We start from the raw sequence: 27,110 nt of genomic DNA, 5'->3' as shown, positions 1-27,110 counted from the left end.
CAACAAAGAGTTGTGATTGACGGATTTCTCAGAGTGGGCGCCGGTCACTAGTGGCGTCCCTCAGGGCTCGGCTCTTGGCCCAGTGCTCTTCATTATTTACATTAACGACGTGGATGTTGGACTCAATAATCGCATTAGTAAATTTGCAGACGACACAAAGATTGGTAACTCGGTTCTCACTGACGAAGACAGGCAAAGCCTCCAAGAGGATTTGCACAAAATTTCAGCTTGGTCGGATAGATGGGAGATGCCCTTTAACGTAGACAAGTGCCAGGTCCTTCAAGTTGGAACAAGAAATAAGAAGTTCGAATACGAAATGCGCGCCGTTAAACTCACAAGCGTTCAATGCGTTAAGGATCTGGGGGTCAAAATCGCGTCAAACCTCTAATTTTCACATCAATGCATCGATGCAGCAAATAAAGCGAACAGAATGTTGGGCTTCATTAAAAGAAACTTTTTATTCAAGAATAAAGATGTAATACTTCCGCTCTACATTAGTTTAGTCAGACCCCACATGGAATATGCGGTACAGTTTTGGTCTCCCCACCATGCAAAGGATATTGCTAAATTAGGTGTTCAGCGTCGGGCAACAAAAATGATCCCTTCCTTGCGCAACAAATCCTACGAAGAAAGGCTTTCCACTCTTAACATGTTCTCTCTTGAGAAACGTCGCCTCCGAGGAAAACTGATCGAATGTTTTAAAATACTTAATATATAGACAGAACAAAATTGTTTATGATCGACGACACTTTGCGAACGAGGAACAATGGCACAAAACTCAAATGTAGACAAGTAAATTCAGCCTGCACCAATTTTTTCTTCACCAACGTTGTAGTGCGATAATGGAATAAGCTCCCACCGTCAGTGGTCCAGTGTAACGCGATTGACTCCTTTAAAAACAAGCTCGACCGTCACTTCCTTCAACTTAATATTAACTAGAGTAGAAATGCAACGTTTTGGAGCCTTCTGTAGAATCACTTAGGTTTAAGGACTGACCACCTAGTCTGGACCATGGGGTCTGTGTGGTCTGATTTTATATGTCTATGTAAATCTCTCTCTCTCTCTCTCTCTCTCTCTCTCTCTCTCTCTCTCTCTCTCTCTCTCTCTCTCTCTCTCTCCGCGATAAGATAGAAATGTTCGTAGTGGTAGTAGTAGTAGCAGTAGTAGTAGTTGTAAGACTCCCCCACTCTCTCTCTCTCTCTCTCTCTCTCTCTCCGCGATAAGATAGAAATGTTCGTAGTGGTTGTAGTAGTAGCAGTAGTAGTAGTTGTAAGACCCCCACTCTCTCTCTCTCTCTCTCTCTCTCTCTCTCTCTCTCTCTCTCTCTCTCTCTCTCTCTCTCTCTCTCTCTCTCTCTCTCTCTCTCTCTCGTTGCGTTTGAACAATTTATAAGTTGAGGTTAAAAAAATAAAGAAGAATTTGGAGGTAAGCCAGGAAGAAAGAGAGAGAGAGAGAGAGAGAGAGAGAGAGAGAGAGAGAGAGAGAGAGAGAGAGAGAGAGAGAGAGAGAGAGAGAGAGAGAGAGAGAGAGAGAGAGTCCAATTAACCTGGCGATTCTTCTTACCTTGAGGAACGTAATAGATCATAATAAAAATAAAATAAATAAATAAAGTACGACAGTTTTTTTTGTATGGTACGATAATGATACTGATGATGATGATGAAAAGTTATTAAAATTCCCATACAAGACCAAGATTAAGTTTACAGTGACATACTATCCCTAAATGACCTACAATTAACGTATTCTAAGATCAATGACGAAAGAAATACATTTTTACTGACATACAAGGGTGTAGGTTATCTTTTTTTATCACATTAACTGACATAGCTACAAGGGGTGCAGGTTATCACATTTATCGACATACAAGGGGTGCAGGTTATCACAATTATCACATTTACTGTCATGCAAGGGGTGTAGGTTATCTTTTTTTATCACATTAACCGACATAGCTACAAGGGGTGCAGGTTATCACATTTATCGACATGCAAGGGGTACAGGCTATCTCTTTTATCACATTTACTGACATACAAGGGGTACAGGTTATCTCTTTTATCACATTTACTGACATACAAGGGGTACAGGCTATCTCTTTTATCACATTTACTGACATACAAGGGGTACAGGCTATCTCTTTTATCACATTTACTGACATACAAGGGGTACAGGCTATCTCTTTTATCACATTTACTGACATACAAGGGGTACAGGCTATCTCTTTTATCACATTTACTGACATACAAGGGGTACAGGCTATCTCTTTTATCACATTTACTGACATACAAGGGGTACAGGTTATCTCTTTTATCACATTTACTGACATACAAGGGGTACAGGTTATCTCTTTTATCACATTTACTGACATACAAGGGGTACAGGCTATCTCTTTTATCACATTTACTGACATACAAGGGGTACAGGCTATCTCTTTTATCACATTTACTGACATACAAGGGGTACAGGCTATATCTTTTATCACATTTACTGACATACAAGGGGTACAGGCTAGCTCTTTTATCACATTTACTGACATATAAGGGGTACAGGCTATCTCTTTTATCACATTTACTGACATACAAGGGGTACAGGCTATCTCTTTTATCACATTTACCGACATACAAGGGGTACAGGCTATCTCTTTTATCACATTTAATGACATACAAGGGGTACAGGCTATCTCTTTTATCACATTTACTGACATACAAGGGGTACAGGCTATCTCTTTTATCACATTTACTGACATACAAGGGGTACAGGTTATCTCTTTTATCACATTTACCGACATACAAGGGGTACAGGCTATCTCTTTTATCACATTTACTGACATACAAGGGGTGCAGGTTATCTCTTTTATCACATTTATTGACATACAAGGGGTACAGGCTATCTCTTTTATCACATTTATTGACATACAAGGGGTACAGGCTATCTCTTTTATCACATTTACTGACATACAAGGGGTACAGGCTATCTCTGTTATCACATGTACTGACATACAAGGGGTACAGGCTATCTCTTTTATCACATTTATTGACATACAAGGGGTACAGGCTATCTCTTTTATCACATTTACTGACATACAAGGGGTACAGGCTATCTCTGTTATCACATGTACTGACATACAAGGGGTACAGGCTATATCTTTTATCACATTTACTGACATACAAGGGGTGCAGGTTATCTCTTTTAACACATTTACTGACATACAAGGGGTGCAGGAAGAAACTTTCATATTTAACGCACTATTCAAATTCAAAACATACGTCATCGTTTACTTAAAAAAAAAAAAAAAAAAAGTTAGGTGGGACGGCTCACAATAGGCAGTCGACATAAGACACTGTAAACAAAGCCCGCGCATGACCAGTCAGGATGGGATGTCTTAGGATACATGGATAGCAGATGACACCACACCGGCCCCAGTCTGTTAGTGCCGCGGGCGAATTTTTTTTTATAGTGGGTGCCGTGATGTATGACTCTTGCCTGGCCCATGCTGTCCCCCGGTGCTTCTCCTGATCGAAGTCGCTGAAGTTAAGGTGGATTGAAGATATGGGTAGAATGTGGGTAAGCTTTTTTTCTCTTCCTCTCCCTCTTTTCCTGTTTCTCCTCTACCCCTTTTCTTTTTTTTCTCTATCTTCTAATTCTCTCCTTGTCTTCTTTCTTTCCCTTCTTTCTTTTTTCTTCCCCTCTCACCTAATTGTTTTTTTTTCTACCTATCTTTCTCTCTCTCTCTCTCTCTCTCTCTCTCTCTCTCTCTCTCTCAGCGATGGTTTAAAATTGTCAGAGTGGATCGGCGGGACTCGAACCTATGTATCTCGGACTCACCACCCCCGCATGCTGACCACTTGACCACCGCATCCCCTATATAGACGAGGCCATAAGTTAGGTTAGGATAGGTTATTTTAGGCTATAAAGTAACTTCTATAATTCCTTCCCCTTCTGTCTCTCTACGGCATATGACCACAGATGTTGCGCCGACTAAACGAAACTTTCCAACTAGGCTATAGGGTAAGGGAAGATAGGTTTGGGTAGGCTTTAGGGTAAGGGAAGATAGGTTAGGCTAGGCTATAGGGTAAGGGAAGATAGGTTAGGCTAGGCTATAGGGTAAGGGAAGATAGGTTAGGCTAGGCTATAGGGTAAGGGAAGATAGGTTAGGCTAGGCTATAGGGTGCAGGGTTTCTAAAGATAGGTTAGGCTAGGCTATAGGGTAAGGGAAGATAGGTTAGGCTAGGCTATAGGGTAAGGGAAGATAGATTAGGCTAGGCTATAGGGTAAGGAAGATAGGTTTGGGTAGGCTATAGGGTGATGGAAGATAGGTTAGGCTAGGCTATAGGGTAAGGGAAGATAGGTTTGGGTAGGCTATAGGGTAAGGGAAGATAGGTTAGGCTAGGCTATAGGGTAAGGGAAGATAGGTTTGGGTAGGCTATAGGGTAAGGGAAGATAAGTTTGGGTAGACTATAGGGTAAGGGAAGATAGGTTTGGGTAGGCTATAGGGTAAGGGAAGATAGGTTTGGGTAGACTATAGGGTAAGGGAAGATAGGTTTGGGTAGGCTATAGGGTAAGGGAAGATAGGTTAGGCTAGGCTATAGGGTAAGGGAAGATAGGTTAGGCTAGGCTATAGGGTAAGGGAAGATAGGTTAGGCTAGGCTATAGGGTAAGGGAAGATAGGTTAGGCTAGGCTATAGGGTAAGGGAAGATAGGTTAGGCTAGGCTATAGGGTAAGGGAAGATAGGTTAGGCTAGGCTATAGGGTAAGGGAAGATAGATTAGGCTAGGCTATAGGGTAAGGGAAGATAGGTTTGGGTAGGCTATAGGGTAAGGGAAGATAGGTTAGGCTATAGGGTAAGGGAAGATAGGTTTGGCTAGGCTATAGGGTAAGGGAAGGTAGGTTAGGCTAGGCTATAGGGTAAGGGAAGATAGGTTAGGCTAGGCTATAGGGTAAGGGAAGATAGGTTAGGCTAGGCTATAGGGTAAGGGAAGATAGGTTTGGCTAGGCTATAGGGTAAGGGAAGATAGGTTAGGCTAGGCTATAGGGTAAGGGAAGATAGGTTAGGCTAGGCTATAGGGTAAGGGAAGGTAGGTTAGGCTAGGCTATAGGGTAAGGGAAGATAGGTTTGGGTAGACTATAGGGTAAGGGAAGATAGGTTAGGCTAGGCTATAGGGTAAGGGAAGATAGATTAGGCTAGGCTATAGGGTAAGGGAAGATAGGTTTGGCTAGGCTATAGGGTAAGGGAAGATAGGTTAGGCTAGGCTATAGGGTAAGGGAAGACAGGTTAGGCTAGGCTATAGGGTAAGAGAAGATAGGTTTGGCTAGGCTGTAGGGTAAGGGAAGATAGGTTAGGCTAAGCTATTATTATTATTATTATTATTATTATTTTCGTATGAGCATTACTGGGGCATTTTGGCAGCCACATCCCTTACGTCAGCGGTGCGTCGGCCAGCCACACCTATGAGTACTTGGCGGAGAATGAATCAGATCAGAGTGAAAAAAATGGTTACGGCGTCTTGGTGAATCACGGGGCCCTAGAGAGAGAGAGGGGGGAGGGGGGAGGAAGGAGAGGAAGGAAGGGGAGGAGAGGAAGGTAGGGGAGGAGGAGAAGGGTTGAAGACAAACTCGTAAAGGAAGAGAGAGAGAGAGAGAGAGAGAGAGAGAGAGAGAGAGAGAAAACCCAATTAGGTGAGAAGGGAAAGGAAAGAAAGAAGACAAGAAGAGAGAATTAGTAGATAGAGAGAAAAAGAAAAGAAAAGGGGAAGAGGAGGAAGAGGATAAGAGGGAGAGGAAGATAAAAAAAAAGAGGGAAAGAAATGTGGGAAAAAAAATAATGAGCGTGCCAAGAATGAGTGTAGTGACGTCATTCCTGAGTGGTGGTGATGGTGGTGGGGGTGGTGGTGGGGGTGGTGGAGGTGAATGAGAATGTGTCTGAAGGAGTAGAAGGCACCCTAACATACCACTAAGTCAATGTAAATGAAGAAGTAGAGAGGAAAAGAGGGAGAAGAAGAAGGAGGAAGAGGAGGAGAAGGAGAAGATAGAGGAGGAAGGAGAAGGAAGATAGAAGATGATGAAAGAGGAGTAAGAAGAAGAGGGAGGAGAAGAAAATAGAAGAGGAAGAAGAAGACGACAAGATAGAGGAAGAAGAAGAAGGAAGAGGGAGAAGAAGGGGGAGGAGGAGAAGGAAGTAGAAAGGAGGAAGAAGAAGGAAGACGACAAGATAAAGAGGAAGAAGAAGAAGAAGAGGGAGAAGAAGGAGAAGAAGAAAATAGAGAGGAGGAGGAAAAAGGAGGAGAACAAGATAGAGAAAGATGAGGAAGAAGAAGAAAAAGAAGAAGAAGAAGGAGGAGGAGGAGGAGAAAGAAGAAAGAAAACAAGATAGAGAAAGGGGAAAAAGAAGAAGAGAAAGAGGAAAAAGAAGAAGAAAAAAGAAGAAAGAGGACAAGATAGAGAAAAAGGAGGAAAAAGAAGCAGGAACAGAAAAAATTGTAATTACGTTTAAGGAACTCGTTTCAGTGAGTAGCGTAAGGCAAGAAGCAGTAAACTCAACATGCCACTCAGCTAATATAGATGAGAAGCGTGTCAGTGTGGGCGTGGCATGCAAGGTCCCCTCAATACTCTACCTGCATGCCTCTACAGTAAAGGAGGCGCTTCAATGACTCACACACACACACACACACGCACACACACACACACACAGAGAATGATAAGAGTATTTGAAAGGTGTTGATTTAGGTTGAAGTCACTTTTGCTCCCTTCCTGTAAGTGTTCAAGTCGTAGGAAGGAGGACATGGAGACGAGTTTAGTAGTAGTAGTAGTAGTAGTAGAAACATCAGCAGAAATAGTAATGGTAGTAGTTTAATGTTAATGTTCTAGCAGTATAGGCCTACCGTTTTTCCCGCTCAGTAAGTAAAGGTTAAGTTAAGGGACATACACCATACCCGCGCGTGGCCTAAGTGTTCATCTCCGTCACCGGGATTCGAACGCTGACCCACGGATTCATAGGTAGGCCTGCTGACTACTTCACCACGGAGGCCGCCTAGTGCTGGGGTGTCATTACTAAAAACATCGGTGGTCAGTTTTTATTAGTGTGTGGTGCGCGGCCCTGATGACGGCACTTGAGTCACCTTTGTTGTGGCGGGGATATCAGTGACGCGGAATAGGTAGGGCTGTGTATGAATGTCCCCCACTCCCCCCGCGCCCCCCACTACCACCAACACCATGAGTCAGCCCTGCGGTGGTGGTGGTGGTGGTGGACTTGCCTTTCCCATCCGTCCCCTCCATCCGCCCTCAGTGCCAGCGCCAGGGGTAATTTATTTATTTATTTATTTATTTATTTTACAACAAAGGAGACAGCTCAAGGGCACAAAAAAGGAAGCAATAATAAAAAAAGCCCGCTATTTGCTGCTCCTACAAACAAGGCGCTCAATAAACAGTTCCAATACACCAAATAGTAAACAGTCCTTAGCCACACAGCTGTACACTATCATAGCCTTTCTTTCATCAAACCGGCCTCTTGCAAACTCCTAACGTTCTTATGTTCTTTCTGTACCTTTCTGACTAACCCACTTCTTGCATATAAAACCCTCAACTCTACATCTCTACACCACAGCAGTTTACCTTCAACCTTTCTGTACCTGACTAACCCAATTCTTGCATATAAAACCCTCAACTCTACATCTCTACACCACAGCAGTTTACCTTCAACCTTTCTGTACCTGACTAACCCAATTCTTGCATATAAAACCCTCAACTCTACATCTCTACACCACAGCAGTTTACCTTCAACCTTTCTGTACCTGACTAACCCTTCCTAGCATATAAAACCCTCAACTCTACAACTCTACACTACAGCAGTTTACCTTTAACCTTTAGCATATAAAACCCTCAACTCTACAACTCTACACCACAGCAGTTTACCTTTAACCTTTCTGTACCTCACTAACCCAATTCTTGCATATAAAACCCTTCCTCACACAGCTCTACACCACAGCAGTTTACCTTCAACCTTTCTGTACCTGACTAACCCTTCCTAGCATATAAAACCCTCAACTCTACAACTCTACACCACAGCAGTTTACCTTTAACCTTTCTGTACCTCACTAACCCTCTTCTTGCGTATAAAACCCTCAACTATACAACTCTACACCACGTCAGTTTACCTTCAACCTTTCTGTACCTGACTAACCCTTCCTAGCATATAAAACCCTCAACTCTACAACTCTACACCACAGCAGTTTACCTTTAACCTTTCTGTACCTCACTAACCCTCTTCTTGCGTATAAAACCCTCAACTATACAACTCTACACCACGTCAGTTTACCTTCATCCTTTCTGTACCTTTCCTTGCTAACTCACTTCTTGCATATAAAACCCTCAACTCTACAACTCTACACCACAGCAGTTTACCTTCATCCTTTCTGCACCTTTCCTTGCATATAAAACCCTCAACTCTACAACTCTACACCACAGCAGTTTACCTTCATCCTTTCTGCACCTTTCCTTGCTAACCCACTTCTTGCATATAAAACCCTCAACTCTACAACTCTACACCACGTCAGTTTACCTTCAACCTTCCCATACCTTTCCTTGCTAACTCACTTCTTGCATATAAAACCCTCAACTCTACAACTCTACACTACAGCAGTTTACCTTCATCCTTCCTGCACCTTTCCTTGCTAACTCACTTCTTGCATATAAAACCCTCAACTCTACAACTCTATACCACAGCAGTTTACCTTCAACCTTTCTGTACCTGACTAACCCAATTCTTGCATTTAAAACCCTCAACTATACATCTCTACACCACAGCAGTTTACCTTCATCCTTCCTCTACCTTTCCTTCTCTTTCCGAACTTTCTTTACCTTTCTTTCTTTGGGTGAGGGAAAGAAGGGAAGGAGGAGAGGGGGTAAAAGGGGTGATAAGTGAGGAGAAGGAGGAGAAGGAGGAGGAGGAGGGGTAATTGGGGGGCCTAAGAGGGGGGAGGGGGGTGGCACCTTGTTTTGTCTACAGCCTCTCGTTCGGTAATCAATGCACATCAATCCTTAGTGACTACCTGTGTGTGCACCTGGAGTACCTGTGTGTGTGTGTGTGTGTGTGTGTGTGTGTGTGTGTGTGTGTGTGTGTGTGTGTGTGTGTGTACCTGGCTTGTGTGTGAGTATCTGGGAAACTGGCTTACCTGTGTGCGTGTACCTGGCTTACCTGTGTGTGTATTTTCTTAGTTTGTGTATACCTGCTTTACCTGTGTGTGTGTGTGTGTGTGTGTGTGTGTGTGTGTGTGTGTGTGTGTGTGTGTGTGTGTGTGTGTATTGACGGCCTACCTGTTTGTGTCCTGCTACTACTACTACTACTACTACTACTACTACTACTACTACTACTACTACTACTACTACAATTCCTCCTCCTCCTCCTCCTCCAACTACTACTACTACTACTACTACTACTACTACTACTACTACTACTACTACTACTACTACTACTACTACTACTACCTCCTTCATTTATATTCTTCCTCCAGTATTTTAATATTTTATTCCATATTTTGTAACTGTCTTGTTCCTGTTCTTGTTCTTCTTCTTCTTGTTCTTTTTTTGTTCTTGTTCTTCTTGTTCTTGTTCTTTTTCTTCTTGTTCTTTTTCTTCTTCTCCTTCTTCTTCTTCTTCTTCTTCTTCTTCTTCTTCTTCTTCTTCTTCCATCTCCTCCTCCTCCTCCTCCTCCTCCTCCTCTTCTTAATGTCACTTTATCAATTATTTCGATTTTCATTTCATTAGTACTGATTGGGGAGAGAGAGAGAGAGAGAGAGAGAGAGAGAGAGAGACTACGCTACCTATGCACTACAACACACACACACACACACACACACTTTGGCGCAGAGCTTGACACACGCACGCACACTAGTTTACTACAAACACACACACTCACACAGGTAACTCGATGACAGGTAGCTTAACTTGGCCTAATTGTGGTGGTGGTTGTGGTGGTGGTGGTGGTGATGCGGCAGTATGCTGGTATTGGGGGTACCGTAGTAGTAGTAGTAGTAGTAGTAGTAGTAGTAGTAGTAGTAGTAGTAGTAGTAGAACTTGCGACATTTCTACACGGCCCTATTAATAGATTCATACTAGCGTGAGGAGGAGAAGGAGGAGGAGGAGGAGGAGGAGGAGGAGGAGGTATATTACGCGTAGACGGTAAATCAGATTATTGAGTATCGCTATTCTGATTGAGAGAGAGAGAGAGAGAGAGAGAGAGAGAGAGAGAGAGAGAGAGAGAGAGAGAGAGAGAGAGAGAGAGAGAGAGAGAGAATATTTTTTGCGTGCTGAGTATTCATATTTTCTCGATAAAGTGATTCATACACACACACACACACACACACACACACACACACACACACACACACACACACACAGGCATGCAGGTATATTCACGGATTTTTTTAATATATTTCTTCTTTCCTTGCTTCTTTTCTTCCTTCCTTTCATTCACTTACTCTTTCTATCTATCTATCTATCCATCTATCTATCTATATGTCTGTCTGTCTCTCTGTCTCTGTCTATCTGTCTATCTATCTATCTATCTACCTATCTTTGTATTTTTCTTTCTTCCCTTTTTTTCATTCTTTCATTCATTTACGCATTTTTCCTTTCTATTTTTCCTCCTGTTTATTTTTCTTGGCGGTGCAGTGACCTATTAGCGTGCCAACACACACACACACACACACACACACACACACACACACACACACACACACACACATATCGAGGCTCCGGTCTGTCTGTCTACCACCACCACCACCACCACCACCATCACCACTACCACCACCACCACCACCACCTCTATAACCACCGCCATTACAACTCCTATCCCTATTACACGATTATGAACAGCTTAACAACAATAATAATAATAATAATAATAATAATAATAATAATAATGATAATGATCATAAGTAAAGGAGGAACAGAAGAAAGGGTATGTGAAAAGAGGAATGAGTAAGAGAGAGAGAGAGAGAGAGAGAGAGAGAGAGAGAATCATAGGAACGACAAAGGAAAGAATGGAGGGAGGAAGAAGAAAGAAAAAAAGATGGGAAATTCTGAAGAGAGGATAAATGAAAGAAAAAAATAGAGAAAACATAAGGAATTCGTATTTAAGTTAGAACCCTTCACCCACTTATAAATTTAAACCCATTACTTCGTGTCCTACCCGGCTCTCTTACCACCAAAACCTCATTAACACCACTCATATCAAAGCCCTTAATCCACTTATTATAAACCTCACATAAGTTTCCTCGCACCCTTCACCTTGCTAGAGGATGGAAATTTAAATGTTTAAGTCTCTCCTCATATAGCAAGATTCTCAACCAGTGAATCATTTTTTGACATCCTCCTCTGTGTAGATTTTAATACCTTGTCCATTCTATTATAAGGAGACCAGAACTGTACGTCATCATCGAAGTGAGGTCTGACTAATTATATATGCTTAAGTCTCTCCTCATATGGCAAGTTTCTCAATCCGTGAATCATTTTTTGTCGTCCTCCTTTGCGCAGATTCTAATGCCTTGTCTGTTCTATTATAAGGAGACCAGAGAACTGTACGTCATCATCGAGGTATGGTCTGACTAATTCTCAATGCTTAAGTCTTTCCTCATATGGCAAGTTTCTCAATCCGTGAATCATTTTTTGTCGTCCTCCTCTGTGTAGATTTTAATACCTTGTCCATTCTATTATAAGGAGACCAGAACTGCACCGCATACTCTAGATGAGGTCTGACTAATGCTAAGTATAGATTGAGGGAAGAGGGGAGAGGAGGGGAATGGAGGGGAGAGGAAAAAAGAAGAGGGAAGTGGTGAATCTTTTTTCCCATCATCCTCTGCACAAGTTCTAACACTTTGATGTCCATTCTATAATAAGTGGACCAGAACTGCACCGCATACTCTAGATGAGGTCTGACTAACGCTAAATAGAACTTGAGGATGACTAGCGCTTTTACTTCAGAGATAGAAGAAAAAAAAAAGAGAAGGAAAAGGAAACATATGGGAAAGAGGAAGAAGTGAAAGATGATGAGGAGGAGAAAGAGGAAGAGGGAGAATGTCACTGGATAAGGAATGAAGGAAAGAAATGACGGATAAGAAAGTGAAGGAATGCGAAAGAAGGAAAAAGAAAACGAGGTAGAGAGGGAAGGAAGAACGGAAGGAAGGATAGAAAGGAGAAAGAAGAAAGCAAACGAGAGAAGGAAGGAAGAGAATGAAAGTTAACAGAGGGAGAAGAGGGAATGAATGAAGGAAGGAAAGGAGAGAGGAAAAGAAGGGAAAGAAGGTTAGCAGAGGAAGAAAGAATAAGAAAAAGAATAGAAGACGAAGGAAAGAAAAGAAAGAATTAATGAAAGAAAGAAGAAAAGAAGAAGAAAGTAGGATAGAAGAAAAGTAAGAGATAGGCAAGAATGAAGAAAGAAAAGAAGAGAAAAAGAATAGAAGACGAAGGAGAGAAAAAGAATGAAAGAAAGAAGGAAGAAAAGAAGAAAGAAAGGAGGAAATAGGAAAGAATGAAGAAAGGAAAAGAGAAAAAGAAAGAAAGAAAAGAATAGAAGACGAAGGGAAGAAATGAAAGAAGGAAGAAAAAAGGAAGAAACAGAAGAAATAGGAAAGAATGAACAAAGGAAAGAAGAGAAAAAGAAAGAAAGAAAAAGAATAGAAGACGAAGGAAAGAAAAGAAAGAATGAAAGAAAGAAGGAAGAAAGAAAGGACGCAATAGAAAAATTAAGAAAGAATGAAGAAAGAAAAGCAGAGAAAAAAAAGAAAGAAACAGAAAAACGGCAAAAAGAAAAAAAAAAAAAAAAACTTAGGACATTCAAGGAAGCACACAGCGTTATATAAATACTCACCGCTGATTGGTCGACGCGAAGTAAGGGGAAGTGAGCCTCGCAAGCTGATTGGCTGACGATGAAGTGCCGGTGCAAGGAAGGCCTGTGATTGGTCGAGAGCCCGTCAGAGCTTGCACGTGATTGGCTGAAGTAACACATTGATTAGCCAGTTTGTTTAGCCGCTGCGGAGAGAGAGAGAGAGAGAGAGAGAGATGAATGTTTGTCTTTCTTTAGTTCTCTCTCTCTCTCTCTCTCATTATGTGGACTTAGAGACACACTGACCTATCTTTCTCTCCCTCCCTCCTCCTCCTCCTCCTCCTCCCTTTCCCTTCCTTCATTTCCTACCAGACCTCCCTCCCCCCTTCCCTCCGTTTCCTTCCTCTCTTCCTTATTTCCCTCCTTCCTCCTCTCCTCCCTTTTTCCTTCCTTCTTCCTCATTTTCTCATTCCTTTTCTTCCTTTATTTTTATTTAATTTCCTTTTCTCCTTTCTCTCCTTCCCTTCTTTTCTGCCTTTCTTCCTTTCTACTTCCTTTTTATCTTACTTTCTCTCTCCTACCTTCTCCTTTTTCCTCCTTCCTTTTCCTTCTTCCTTTACTTTCTTCCTTCCTTCCTCCTTCCCTTCCTTACTTCTATCTCTTCCCTTCTTTCTTCTCCTTCCTTACTTTTCTTTCTTTCCTTCCTTTCTTTCTCTCCTTCCTTTCCTTTTTTCTTTCTTTCCTTCTTTCTTTCTTTCTTTTTCTTTCCTTCCTTCCATCTTTCTTTCTTTCCTTTTTTTCTTTCTTTCATTCTTTCTTTCCTTCTTTTCTTCCTTCCTTCCTTCTCTCTTTCTTTCTTTCCTTCCTTCCTTCCTTCCTTGCTTGCATGTCCCTTACTACTGAAGGAAGTCGCAGTGGTATTGTGTCCTCCTCCTCCTCCTCCTCCTCTTCTTCTTCTTCTCTTTTTTTCCCTCCTTTTTTATTTGTTGTTGTTGTTACACACACACACACACACACACACACACACACACACACACACACACACTTTTTCCCTCCTTTTCTCACTAATCATTTCGTGTCATAATCGTACGTCTCTCTCTCTCTCTCTCTCTCTCTCTCTCTCTCTCTCTCGGAGAGTGAGAGAGAGAGAGAGAGAGAGAGAGAGAGAGAGAGAGAGAGAGAGAGAGAGAGAGAGAGAGAGAGAGAGAGAGAGAGAGAACAATGGTAGAGATTATCTAACGTGTCAAGGTCAGGAGGAGGAGGAGGAGGAGGAAGAAAAAAAAGTAAAAGAGGAGGAGAAGGGAAATGCGCAAATAAAGAAGGGGAAGGGGAGGAGGAGGAGGAGGAGGAGGAAGAGATAAAATTAATATACAAAGAACAAATAAAGGAAACAAGAAAACAAAGAAGGAAGGGAGAGGAAGGAAACAGATAAAGAAAGGAGAAAGAGGGAGGGAAGGGAAGGTAAAGGTGTGAGAAGAGGAGGAGGAGGAGGATGGGGAGGGAAGAAGGGGAGGAGAGGGAGAGGGGGAAAAGGAGGGAAGGGAAGGAGAGTGAAGGGAGGAGGAGGGAAAAGAAAAAAAAAGAAGGATGAGGAAGTGAAAAAGGAATTAATAGATAGTGAGAGGGGAGGATAGAGGGGAGAGGAGGAGGAGGAGGAGGAGGGAGGGGAAGGGCGAGGGAGGGAGGGAAGGGAGGGGAAGAGACAGATTAACCCTCTTTGTCCCCTTAATTTAGGTTAGTCAGCCCTCTGCCTTCATCCAGGTGTGTGTGTGTGTGTGTGTGTAATTTAATAGTAACTGTGGTCAATATACTATCTATCTATCTGTGTGTGTGTGTATATGTTTGTGTGTGTGTGTGTGTGTGTGTTAATTCTGTCTTTTTAAATTATTGCATCATCACATGTTTGTATTGATGTTTGTCTGTTTGTTTTCTGGCAGGTGAGGTGAGGAGGTGAACCTGATTAACACCCAACACACCTGTGAATATGAACAATGCAGGTGAGTCGGTGTGTGTGTGTGTGTGTGTGTGTGTGTGTGTGTGTGTTCTCATATATAACTCCAAGATGTCCATATCAGTTTTTGTCTAGTTTTCTTGCATTCTTTTCATCATTATTCTTTTTAATTTATTTTTGAGAAGTTTATATTTTTGGGTCATAATATAAGACATTTCACTGCCCAAGAACACATATTTGACAAGGCTTTCGTAGGAGTTGTGGGCATTTCCAGGAGTAGTTTTATGACCCTGGTGGTAGTCTGACCCTTCCTCTGTACCGTGAACCTAAGAAACACACATTTGACAAGGCTTTCATAGGAGTTGTGGGCATTTCCAGGAGTAGTTTTATGACCCTGGAGGTAGTTTGACCCTTCCTCTGTACCGTGAACCTAAGAAACACACATTTGACAAGGCTTTCATAGGAGTTGTGGGCATTTCCAGGGGTAGTTTTATGACCCTGGAGGTAGTTCGCCCCTTCCTCTGTACCGTGAACCTAAGAAACACACATTTGACAAGGCTTTCATAGGAGTTGTGGGCATTTCCAGGGGTAGTTTTATGACCCTGGAGGTAGTTTGACCCTTCCTCTGTACCGTGAACCTAAGAAACACACATTTGACAAGGCTTTCATAGGAGTTGTGGGCATTTCCAGGGGTAGTTTTATGACCCTGGAGGTAGTTTGACCCTTCCTCTGTACCGTGAACCTGAAGAAACACTCATTAGTTGTGGGCATTTGTGAACCTAAGAAACACACATTTGACAAGGCTTTCATAGGAGTTGTGGGCATTTGCAGGGGTAGTTTTATGACCCTGGAGGTAGTTTGACCCTTCCTCTGTACCGTGAACCTGAAGAAACACTCATTAAAATCCTACTGACCCCCTATTTAACCTTTAGAAATAGCTGATGTTATAAGCAAAAGTGTCCTTTAATACCAACCTTTATATTTTAGGCAGACCACTAATCATATGCCATCAGGTCAGGTCAGGTCATGCATAGAAGTGGCACCAGATGGACAGCCAGAGTAATGTACAGTACCATCCCAGAAGCTGTAGAGGTCAGGGTCAGGTCAGCTCTGCATACTAGCTGTTCTGACTTTTTTTTAATTGTTTGGTAATTTAACTGTTCTGCACTTTAACTTTTTTTCTTTTTAACTCATCCGCTGTGATTGGCATGGATTTGGCCTTCACTGGTAGCCTTTTAACATATACTCCCAGGTCTTTCTCTGCCTCTGTGGTGGATAGTGGAGTGTTTCCCATGTGGTATTGGTGTGCTGGATATCCCCTCCCAAGATGCAGGACTTTACATTTTTCTTCATTGAATTGTAGCAGCCACTTTTTGTTCCATTCCTGTAGCTTGGTGATGTTTTCTCCTTTACTGGTAGCCTTTTAACATATACTCCCAGGTATTTTTCTGCCTCTGTGGTGGATAGTGGAGTGTTTTCCATGTGGTATTGGTGTGCTGGATATCCCCTCCCAAGGTGCAGGATTTTACATTTTTCTTCATTGAATTGTAGCAGCCAATTTTTGTTCCACTCCTGTAGCTTGGTGATGTCTTCTTGTAGGAAATCTGCAGCCAAGGGGTTAAATACATAGTGTTTTATGTGTGTTCTGTATACTAACTGCTCTGTATTTCAACCTTGGCATTTGGTGTATCGTTTCTGAGGTTACAGTTTTATATTTTCTTTTGTGTTGGAGCTCTTTCCCTTTATTACTGAATCCCGTGTGCTCTCTTTGTCGGGCGCAGCGGTCCAGTGGGTCAGAAACAGTTAATAAGAGAGAAAAAATTTGTAATCTTTCAACGTCTTTCCAGAACGCACACCCTTGCTGGAGGGGTACAAGGAGGTGCCCCCCTCATCCACCACCACACCTGCCGACCCGCCCACACCCTCGCTGCAGGACACAGGTATGGGTAACCCCTTGTGGGTGTGTCATCAGCTCCGTCATTGCAGAACTCAGGAGGTGTAGAAGTGAGGACTGGCAGAAGGAACTTGAGCATTACACCCAAAATTGACCTCTCTCTTGGCAGCTCATTTTTTTAGGAACAGCGATTAGCGGGCGTTTATTTACACTTTTTTTGTTGCTGTTGTTGTTGTTGCCCTAGAGCAGCTTTCTTTCCTGTAAAAAAAAAGAAGAAAAAAAAGCTAGAGGTGGTGTAATAGTAGAATGGTCTCACGTCTAATGTCTTTTATTTATTTATTTGTTATTTATTTATTTTTTGATGCCGTCTGTAGCACCCATAGGCTTTCCTCAGGGGCCTGTTTGACAGCCCCAGCCCGTTAGTGGTGCAGGCGAGTTTTATTAATAGTGGCTGCTGTGGTATATGTCTACTGTCAAAGAATTATGGTAATGCGTTCAGAGTGGTTCAGTACGCAACAGACCCCTAATCCGCAGAAATTTCTACAACCTGTGGAAAAATCATCTGTGGTGTTCTGTGCTGGTTTTAGACACAAGGCCACTGTAGTAGAATTAGTAGTAGTAACGGAGGTAATAGTTTTAGTAGTAGTAGGAGGAGGAGGAAGAGCTGTATAAAAGTGATGGTAGTAGTAGTGGTAGTAGTAATAGATGTAGTAGTAGTAATCTCCTCCCCTTATACTACAAGCCACATCAGCACCACTCCACTCCACACCTACAGAGGACAAGGTGGATGGCGTCTTATTCGGCAATAGTCCACACCTGGCTGTAAGGGGCAACACACCTGACCAGGGGATGGGGTGGGTGACGCCTCCCCCTCTGTACGGGGCGGAAGACCCCTTTGCCCCGCCGCAAGAAGCCGCCACGAAGGTGTACACACGCAGGTTCTGGATCCTTGGCTGCTTCTCCTTCTTGGCCATGTTCCAGGTGAGGCTCAGGTGCTCATTCTTACCTGTCCTTACCTCTCAGGATGGTCAGGAAGGAACGAAGGAAGGGAAGGAAGGCTGGTTAAGGCAGAAGAAAGAAAGAAGGGTATAGAAGATGAGAGAAAGAAGAGAACGAGGGACAGTAGAAGAGGAAGGAATGAAGGAAAGAAGGAAGGCTGGTTAAGGAAGAAGAAAGAAAGAAGGGAATAGAAGATGAGAGAAAGGAGGGAATGAGAGACAGTAGAAGAGGAAGGAATGAAAAGGAGAAGAGAAGAAAGGAAGTGGAAGAAAAAGGAAAGAAAGAAGGGAATAGAAGATGAGGGACAGTAGTAGAAGAGGAGAAGAAAGGAAGTGAAAGAAAGAAAGAAAGAAGGGAATAGAAGATGAGAGAAAGAAGAGAAGGAGGGACAGTAGAAGAGGATGGAATGGAGGAAAGAAGAGAAAAAAAGAAGGGCAGGAAGGTTAGTTAAGGAAGAAATAAAGGAAGAAAGAAGAATGGATGAAAGGGGTGGGAAGGGACCTCTCAGCCAAGGACATCAACACTGGACCTAACATAAGAGTACCTTCATTTAAATTATAACTGTTCCTTATCCCGGTAGCTGCGGGGATCATGTTTCTTAATGGTCCCTCTAAGCGAGAAAAATGAGAAAAAATCACCCCTCACACAAACCATTTCATAATATATATCAAAGCATTTGTGATCAGATTATGTATAATTTATTTTGGGTTTTTATATCATGGCTCAGATTTGGCCTGTCGCTGCTACCAGGTTAAAAAACACCCACCCATCCTCAGTCTCCCTCCTATCCTCCCCTTATTCTCCCCAGGTCACATCCTCCCCTTTAACCCGTCCGCTGCGATTGGCATGGATTTCTCCTTCACTGGTAGCCTGGTAACATACACTCCCTGGTCTTTCTCTGCCTCTGTGGTGAATAGTGGAGTGTTTCCCATGTGGTATTGGTGGGCTGGATATCCCCTCCCAAGGTGCAGGACTTTACATTTCTCTTCATTGAATTGTAGCAGCCACTTGTTGCTCCACTCCTGTAGCTTGGTGATGTCTTCTTGTAGGAAATCCAGTCAAGGGGCTAAATTCTCCCCTCAGTGCCTCCTCTCCTCCCCAGTGCCTGATGTGGAATACATGGGGCCCGCTCAGTGCCAGCATGGACGCGGCATATCCCGGATGGGGCAGCGGGACCGTGGCCATGATGGGGAACTGGGGCACCATCACCTTTGTGGTCTTCGTGGCTCCCATGTGCTGGGTGATGAGCGCCCGTGGGCTGCGTATGGGTGTGCTGGTGTGCTGCTCTCTCATCGCAGCCGGTGTGGTGCTCAGGGCGCTGCCGCTGCTGGTGTCTGACAATGCCACCTTCTTTACTGTGTGAGTGTGTGTGTGTGTGTGTGTGTGTGTGTGTAAGTTCTCATATATAACTTGTAGGTTTTCTCACGTAATTGACAGCTCTTTCAGCCGCCTCTTTGGATTCTTTACAGGAGCAGCGAGTAGCGGGCTTTTTTTTATTGTTTCCTTTTTTTTGTGCCCCTGTGCTGTCTCCTTTGCTGTAAAAAAAAAAGTTTCTATATCAGTTTTTGTCTACATTTCCTCTCTCCCTCTCCTTCCCTTTTTTTCCCTCTCTCATCCCTTCTCCTCTACTTCCCTCCTCCTCTCCCCTTTCTTTACTTTCACACCCTACCCTCACCTACCACCTCACCTGCCACCTCCCTACCCTTCACCCCCCTTTTGGTTACACTCCCTCCTTACACCTGCTCCTCCTCTCCCGTGCAGGATGTGCCATGTGTGTGCCATCCTGGTGGGCACGGCTGGCACCCTCGTCATGGCAGCACCCCCCATGATCGCTGCTGTATGGTTCCCCCCCAAAGAACGCACCACTGCCACAGGTATGCGTGTTTACCTGGTGTGTGTGTGTGTGTGTGTGTGTGTATTTACCTAGTTGTAGTTTTACAGGGCCTGGGCTTACGCTCGTGTGGTCCCGTCTCCGTATCTATAATTATCCAACTTTTCCTTGAAGCTCTGCACACTCTTCGCCGATACTATTTCTTCACTTAGTCTGTTCCAAACCTCTATATTTTTTTGTGGGAAGCTGTATTTCTTTATGTCTCTTGAGCATCTTCCCTTCCTCAACTTTTTACTATGTCCTCTAGTATTCCTGCTGGAAGGTTCTTCTCTTAGTAGCAATTTCTTGTTATCCACTTCTTCCATTTTACTCAATAGCCTATATATTTGTATTAGGTTTCCTCTTTCTCTTCTTTGTTCTAGTGTTGGTAAGTCCATTTCCTTTAGTCTCTCTTCATATGTCAGCCCCTCCAGTTCTGGAACCATTTTTGTTGCCATCCTCTGTATTCTTTCTAATTTTTTTATGTGTTTCCTCATATGTGGAGACCACACTGTTTCTGCGTATTCTAATTTAGGTCTGATCATAGTAGTAATTAATTTTTTCATCATTTCTTTGTCCATGTAGTGGAATGCTATGCCTATATTTCTCACCATGTTATATGTATCACCGAAGATCCGATTTATATGACTTTCAGGTTGCATATAATCTTGCATTATTACTCCCAGGTCTCTCTCTTCATTTACTTTCTTTAATATTTCCCCATCTCCCATTTTATATGTCCATTTTGGTCTTTCTACACTTTTTCCCATTTCCATAACATGACTTTTCTTCACGTTGAATTTCATCTATCATTTCTGACTCCATTTCCAAATCTTGTTTAGGTCTTCTTGCAGCTCTCTGCAGTCTTCACTGTTTCTTATATGTCTTTGCAGTTTAGCATCATCTGCGAACAGGCTCATGTAGCTGTTTATTCCCTCTGGCATATCATTAATATAGACTAGGAAGAGTTCTGGTGCTAAAACCGACCCCTGGGGCACTCCACTTTCCACCGTTCTCCATTCCGATCTAGTGTCCTTAACCACGGTTCTCATCTCTCTTCCTCTTAAGTAGCTTTCCATCCAGCACTTCATTTTCCCTCTCAATCCTCCTTTATTTTCTAGTTTCCACAGCAGTCTTGAATGTGGAACTTTGTGAAATGGCTTCTTTAAGTCTAGGTAAATGCAATCCACCCATCCGTCTCTTTCCTGTAATTTGTCTGTCACTCTTGAGTAAAAGCTCAGCAAGTTTGTCACACATGAGCGGCCTTTCCTAAACCCATATTGATTGTTTGTGATTAGATTATGTTCTTCTAGAAATCTCATCCATTGTTCTTTTATTACTTTCTCACATATTTTACATACTACGCTGGTCAGAGACACCGGTCTGTAATTTAGGGGTTCTTCCTTTTTTCCACTTTTGTATATAGGCACCACTTCTGCCCTCTTCCACTCCCTAGGCACTGTGCCAGTTTTTATTGAGCACCTAATTATGTCATATATCGGGCTGACTAACTCATTTCTGCACTCTTTGAGTATAAAACCTGAAACTCCATCCGGTCCCACGGCCTTCCCTTCTTCCAATTCCCCCAATAGTTTTTTTTTATCTCCTCTTTATCTATTTTGACCTCTTCCATATATACATCTAAGTTGTTTTCTTGTGGTTCATTAAATAATGATTTTTTGATAAACACTTGCTGGAATTTTTTGTTAAATAATTCCGCCATGCCTTTGGGATCCTCGATCTCTACATTCTCTTCAGTCAGTCTTTCAATTGTTTCTCTTGATTTAATTTTTCCATTTATAAATCTATAAAATAGTTTAGGTTGTTCTTTACACTTTTCCACAATATCCTTTTCGTATCGTTTCTCTTCTTCCTTTCTCACTTTCACGTACTCATTTCTCGCTGCCTTAAAGTCTTCTTTGTTTCTTTGATTTTTGTTTCTTTTCAATCTTGACCACGCTTTGTCTCTCTTTTCTTTTGCCTTTGCACATCTTGCATTAAACCAGTCCTTTTTAGCCCTCTCCCTCGGTCTGTATTTTGGTACAAACTTTATAACACCTGTGTCGTACGCCTTCATGAAAATATCATACTTTCCTTGAACTTCGCTTGTACTCATTAACTCTTTCCAATCCATTTCACCAAAAAACTTCTTGAGGTTTTCCACCCCTGCTTTCCTATAGTTTAATCTATTGCTTCTATTAGTCTCATCTTGTGTGTGTGTGTGTGTGTGTGTGTGTGTGTGTGTGTGTGTGTGTGTGTGTGTGTGTGTGTGTGTGTTAGGAGGAGAAGTGGAAGGGAAGAAGGGAAGGAAAGAAAAGGAATTAGGAGAAAGGAAGGGAAATGTGTGTGTGTGTGTGTGTGTGTGTGTGTGTTAGGAGGAGAAGTGAACGGAAAGAAAAGGAAGGAGGGGAAAGGAAGGGAAATGTGTGTGTGTGTGTGTGTGTGTTAGGAGGAGAAGTGGAAGGGAAAAAGGGAAGGAAAGAAAAGAAAGGAGGGGAAAGGAAGGGAAATGTGTGTGTGTGTGTGTGTGTGTGTGTGTGTGTGTGTGTGTGTGTGTGTGTGTGTGTGTGTGTGTGTATGGTGCTAACTTTGTCCTGCCTTCACTTCCATATTTATCCACTTTATCTCTCCTCTCACTCATCCTCACACCTTTTGTCAGCCTTCGCCCAGATGTGCAATGCCCTGGGCAACACCGGCAGTTACCTGGAGCCGCTGCTTGTGCAGGACCCGTCGTCGCCTCACCCGGGCCCTGAGGAGGTGCAGGAGATTCAGGCAGACATCAAGAGGCTCATGTATATCTGTGAGGGAGGCTTTCAGTTTTGGGAAGTTTGCTGATAACAGTGTGCGTGCGTGTGCGTGTGTGTGTGTGTGTGTGTGTGTGTAATTTATTTTTTGTACGCCATATGATTAACAAATGTTTACTAATTTACTAGTGTGAGTGTGTGTGTGTGTATTTACCTAGTTGTGACATATGGGAAAAGAGCTACACTCGTGCTGTCCCATCTCCATATCCTCTCTTATCCAACTTTTCCTTAAAATCATGAATGTTTCTTGCACAAACCACCTCCTGTGTATGTGTGTGTATTTACCTAGTTATGATATTTAGGAAATGAGGTATACTTGTGGGTCATTTAGTCAAATTTAAGTTCAAACTCATTCTTGTTTTTGAGTGTCCAGGCTGCTGCTCCACTGTGAGAGGTGTGCTTTGTGGTATCTTGTCTTTTTCGATTTCTTTGCCTTCCGCTCGTTGCTCCCTGACCCGTACAAACAGAGCTTCTCTATCAGGTCTGTCTCCTTCCTTCACCCCCCTGAGCACTGCCGTTGTGTTGGCTCTCTTCTCTTCTTTGAGGGTGGCAGCCCAAACTTTTCCAGTCTTGCACATGAAACCCTTCAGGCCAGGGACCATCTTGGCTGCTGCTCCTCGGTTCTGTGATTTCTTTATCCAAAAACTTAAATGAGTTTGAAGTTGTTTGACCAAGTACAACAAAGGAGACAGTTCTAGGGCACAAAAAAAGGAAACAATAATAAAAAAAGCCCACTACTCGCTGCTCCTAAAAAAAAAGAATCAAAAGAGGTGGCCGAAAGAGAGGTCAAATTCGGGAGGAGAGGTGTCCTGATAACTTATTGTAGGACATTACCTGTATAGCACAACTAGGTACACACACACACACACACACACACACACTCCAGTTCTTCCCTGCAGGGGCGGGTGTGGGTGTGGCGCTGATCACAACGGTGTTCCTGTACTTCCCTGCCAAGCCGCCCATGCCCCCTTCCCTCACATCTCACGTGGAGAGGCTGGACTTCAGGGCGGGCGTGAAGATCATGGCCAGGTGAGGCTGTGGAGAGGGGAGGTGTGGTGAGGGTGTGGCTGAAGTGGAGTACACAGTGGCTGTTTAGTGGCCATAATTCATGTGGTATGTGTAGATGGAAGCAGGAAAGCAAACTGTTATGTCCACCTTAACCCCTTGACTGAGGACTTCCTACAAGAAGACATCACCAAGCTACAGGAGTGGAACAAAAAGTGGCTGCTACAATTCAATGAATAAAAATGTAGTCCTGCACCTTGGGAGGGGATATCCAGCATACCAATACCACATGGGAAACACTCCATTATCCACCACAGAGGCAGAGAAAGACCTGGGAGTATATGTTACCAGGCTACCAGTGAAGGAGAAATCCGTACCAACCGCAGCGGACAGGTTAACAATATTGCTCAGTGTTCAGGGAGGCAAGGAGCATCTTTGTGGAATTCTTTGAAGTTTTAACTCTTTGGTTGGTCATTGTGTTGCTTGGCTCTTCAATCCTCTTTGTTACTCTTGCCTTCAGGAACTGGGAGCTCCTGCTGGTGACCCTGGCCTACAGCCTGTGTCTTGGGGTGCCATCATCCTGGGCCAGCGTCCTCAACTTCTCCTTGTATGAGCTGGGCATGACACAGGTGAGCTATGCTGTGGCACACACATTATTTTGCATTTTTTAGTGTTCTATGTCCACTCCTTTTCCTCCTCTTCTTTCTTTTCACTTGGTCACTTCTCTCCATCTCCTCTTCCTCCATATTACTCCACTTCCTCTGTCCAATGCTCCTCCTCCTCTTCCTCCTAACCTGGTCTTTTCTCTCCTCCTTCTCCTGCTGGTCTTCCTCCCCTCCCCTCCCTGCCCTCAGAGTGATGCCATGTGGGTGGGATTGGCCTCCACCTTTGCATCTGGTCTGCTGGCGCTGGTGGTTGGGCGGATGACGGACTTGGTGTACGGTTACATCAAGCTGACAATCCTCGTCTTCTTGGCCATCAACCTCGCCCTCTTCTACTGGTTCTTCCTCCTCACGTGGGGCTCCATCCCCGTCACTACCTGTAAGTTGTCGTGGTGGTTCCTGCATTCAGCCAGTCAATTTTCTTCATGCTGAGTTTGAGGACGTTCCAGTAATGTTTTGTCAGGGCTTCGCGTCATATTATCAAACATTTCACCGCCCAAGCTCACATATTTGACAAGGCTTTCGTAGGAGTCTTGGGCATTTCCATGAGTAGTTTTATGACCCTGGTGGTAGTTTGACCCTTCTTCTGGACTGGGAACCTTAACCCAGTAGCAGCGAGGGGCCAAATTTGTGGCTTTACCATGTAGCAGCGAAGGGCCAAATTTGTGTCATGATATACACCCCCAAAAATAGATGATGCATAAACTGATCACAAATGCTGATATATATTTTGAAATGGTTTGTGTTAGTGATGATTTTTCCTCATTTTTCTCGCTTAGAGGGACCATTAAGAAACATGATCCCCACTGCTACCGGGTTAAAACACTATCATTAGAATCCGAATGACCTCCTTTTTGGCCTTTGGAAATAGTTGATGTGAGAGGCGGAAGTGTTTAATTAAAAGTACTGACCTTCCTCCACCCCATCAGCTCTCCCCCTCCTCTCCTCCAGGGCAGATCTACATGACGGTGGTGGGGGGGGTGGCCTTCAACTTTGGCACCTCCCCGCTGTTCTTTGAGCTGGCCGTGGAGAGTGCCTACCCCTGCTCGGAGGTGATGGTGGGCGGCATCATGACCGCTATGAATAACTTTGTCGGACTCTGCTTCCTCTTCCTCTTCTTCATCCCCTTTGAGAGTAAGTGTAGAGGTGGACTGGGGAGGGTAGTGGCTAGGAGTGTAAGTGGAGGTGGGGAATTAATTTTTTTTTAGGCCCCTCCTTTGAGACTACCAATGGGTGACCTGCCCCCTTTCACTCATTACCTGTACTCATGTAATCCCCCCCCTTCCAGGCTACCAGTGGGTGACGTATGTGCTGTTAGCCACCCTGGGATTGTGTCTCGTTCCGTTCACGTTCGTCAAGGAGAACTACTCTCGCTCAAACATTGACCGCGGGGAGCATGCGTCTGCCTATCAGCCCATCTGACTAGCGGCCCCCCCACAGCAGCATGACCTGACCCTGGCCACCACGACCTTGTTTGTTGTGGCGCTGCTGATGCTGGTGCTGCCCTACAAGTGGTTGCTCGTCTCCCTGGCGGCGGTGTGTCTGGGTTGTGGCGCTCGTTGCCTCGTCAGTGAGTCCTTAGCTGTGTCGGTTGTTTATTATTGTTCTTGGTTGTGGTGCGGCCGCCGGTGGTTCTGTGCGTGCGTGTGTCTGTTTGTGTTTTTGTCCCTGTGTTTGTTTGTAGGCACGGGACCCATTTATTGATTCCTTGCTGTATTTTAATTTTCTTAACCTATTTATTTATCTCCTTACTCCTCCATTCCTTGACCTGTCTGTCTGGGGCTGTGGCACTCTGCTCCCATCAGATATTTTCCTTGAAGGGTGACCTTGGCATTATTTATCTCCTTACTCCTCCATTCCTTGACCTGTCTGTCTGGGGCTGTGGCACTCTGCTCCCATCAGATATTTTCCTTGAAGGGTGACCTTGGCATTATTTATCTCCTTACTCCTCCATTCCTTGACCTGTCTGTCTGGGGCTGTGGCACTCTGCTCCCATCAGATATTTTCCTTGAAGGCTCCATTCCTTGACCTGTCTGTCTGGGGCTGTGGCACTCTGCTCCCGCCAGATATTTTCCTTGAAGGGTGACCTTGGCAGTATTTATCTCCTTACTCCTCCATTCCTTGACCTGTCTGTCTGGGGCTGTGGCACTCTGCTCCCGCCAGATATTTTCCTTGAAGGGTGACCTCGGCGAGACAGTCTCCCTCTCCCTGTTCATCATGCCCTCCACGGTTCCAACAGTAACCCTTGATTCCTTCCGCCTCTCCTTCATGTATTCCTCAGTCATATCAATCCATCTTGGCTGTCCCTCGTTCCATATTTATATCCCTCTGTGTATGCTGTGTTTTGATCATTAAGTCTTTACGTACGCTGGGAGTATGAGGTGTGTGTGTGTGTGTGTGTGTGATAATGCTAGTGGTGATGGTGACAATGCTATTTTTACACTGCCCATCACGTTGTCTCATCCCGTCCATCCTTTAGGTGAGGAACATGATGCAGAGGTTGTGATTGAGTGGTGGTGATGGCGGCACCAGCGGGGGAGGATAGTGGTGGCAGTGACATGGGGCGTGTTGTGACGGGGGGACTTGTGTCATAACGGGCTTCCAGTGATCAAAGGTTAAAGTTCCAGCCATATCGGTGAGAAAGCCCCTCTGTTGCCATGTGCCTCATACACGCTGGATAAACATATGATAGTGATGATAAAGGAGGAGGATAGTGATGTGCGATGATAGTGGTGAGGGGATGGGTCATAGTGACAGCCGTGTTACTGTCTTGGTGATGGTGCCTGTAGTCATGGTGATATAGTGATGGGTCTGCTGGTGGTCTAGGTTGAAGGGTTACTCGGGTGTCTCCGGCTTGATTTGTTTCTTTGCCTGTTTGCGTCAATCACACATGCCACCGTACAGAGCCACCTGTCCTCTGCTTGTTCATTTATCTGCCCTTGATCTTCGTCATCATTAGGGACTCATTTCCCACCGTGGGGGCAGGGTCAGAAAGGTTGTGTCACCATTGTGGTAAGTGTTCCAGCACAAGGAATAGTGAAGGGAGTAAGTCTGGGCATTGCTGGCCGAGCCTCACATGAAGGGCACGTCAAGGCACGGCCGCGTGGTGCCTGT

The 27,110-nt window shown here is 43.9% G+C and overlaps 1 protein-coding gene and 3 long non-coding RNA genes across 6 annotated transcripts; 3 read left to right on the top strand and 1 right to left on the bottom strand.

Moving 5' to 3' along the window:
• The first annotated feature begins 1,515 nt into the window (after nt 1-1,515).
• LOC126983579 (uncharacterized) lies at nt 1,516-2,946 on the top strand. Its single transcript, XR_007735991.1, has 3 exons — nt 1,516-2,291; nt 2,670-2,753; nt 2,796-2,946. It is a non-coding gene; the product is annotated as an uncharacterized LOC126983579 (long non-coding RNA).
• Nucleotides 2,947-4,410: 1,464 nt separating this feature from the next.
• Nucleotides 4,411-5,048, top strand: LOC126983578 (uncharacterized). The gene is made up of 3 exons (XR_007735990.1): nt 4,411-4,726; nt 4,882-4,977; nt 5,010-5,048. It is a non-coding gene; the product is annotated as an uncharacterized LOC126983578 (long non-coding RNA).
• Nucleotides 5,049-14,656: 9,608 nt separating this feature from the next.
• On the top strand, nt 14,657-25,832 carry LOC126983574 (solute carrier family 49 member 4 homolog). Of its 3 annotated transcripts, none has more exons than XM_050836373.1 (11): nt 14,657-14,808; nt 16,610-16,702; nt 17,432-17,637; nt 18,758-19,014; nt 19,417-19,529; nt 22,185-22,325; nt 23,229-23,358; nt 23,855-23,963; nt 24,189-24,375; nt 24,948-25,130; nt 25,285-25,832. In XM_050836373.1, the coding sequence occupies exons 1-11, from the start codon at nt 14,796-14,798 to the stop codon at nt 25,416-25,418; spliced, it is 1,566 nt and encodes a 521-aa protein (XP_050692330.1). In that variant the 5' UTR covers nt 14,657-14,795; the 3' UTR covers nt 25,419-25,832. The 3 variants fall into 3 exon arrangements, with proteins under 3 accessions (XP_050692330.1, XP_050692329.1, XP_050692331.1); XM_050836372.1 differs by having other exon boundaries at nt 17,399-17,637; XM_050836374.1 differs by lacking the exon at nt 17,432-17,637.
• On the bottom strand, nt 25,822-27,101 carry LOC126983577 (uncharacterized). The gene is made up of 2 exons (XR_007735989.1): nt 26,026-27,101; nt 25,822-25,958 (listed from the first exon to the last, which is right to left on the bottom strand). It is a non-coding gene; the product is annotated as an uncharacterized LOC126983577 (long non-coding RNA).
• Nucleotides 27,102-27,110: the final 9 nt, after the last annotated feature.

This window comes from Eriocheir sinensis, chromosome 54 (genome assembly GCF_024679095.1).
Source record: "Eriocheir sinensis breed Jianghai 21 chromosome 54, ASM2467909v1, whole genome shotgun sequence".
NCBI lineage: Eukaryota > Metazoa > Arthropoda > Malacostraca > Decapoda > Varunidae > Eriocheir > Eriocheir sinensis.
This window is presented reverse-complemented; position numbering and strand designations above follow the sequence as displayed.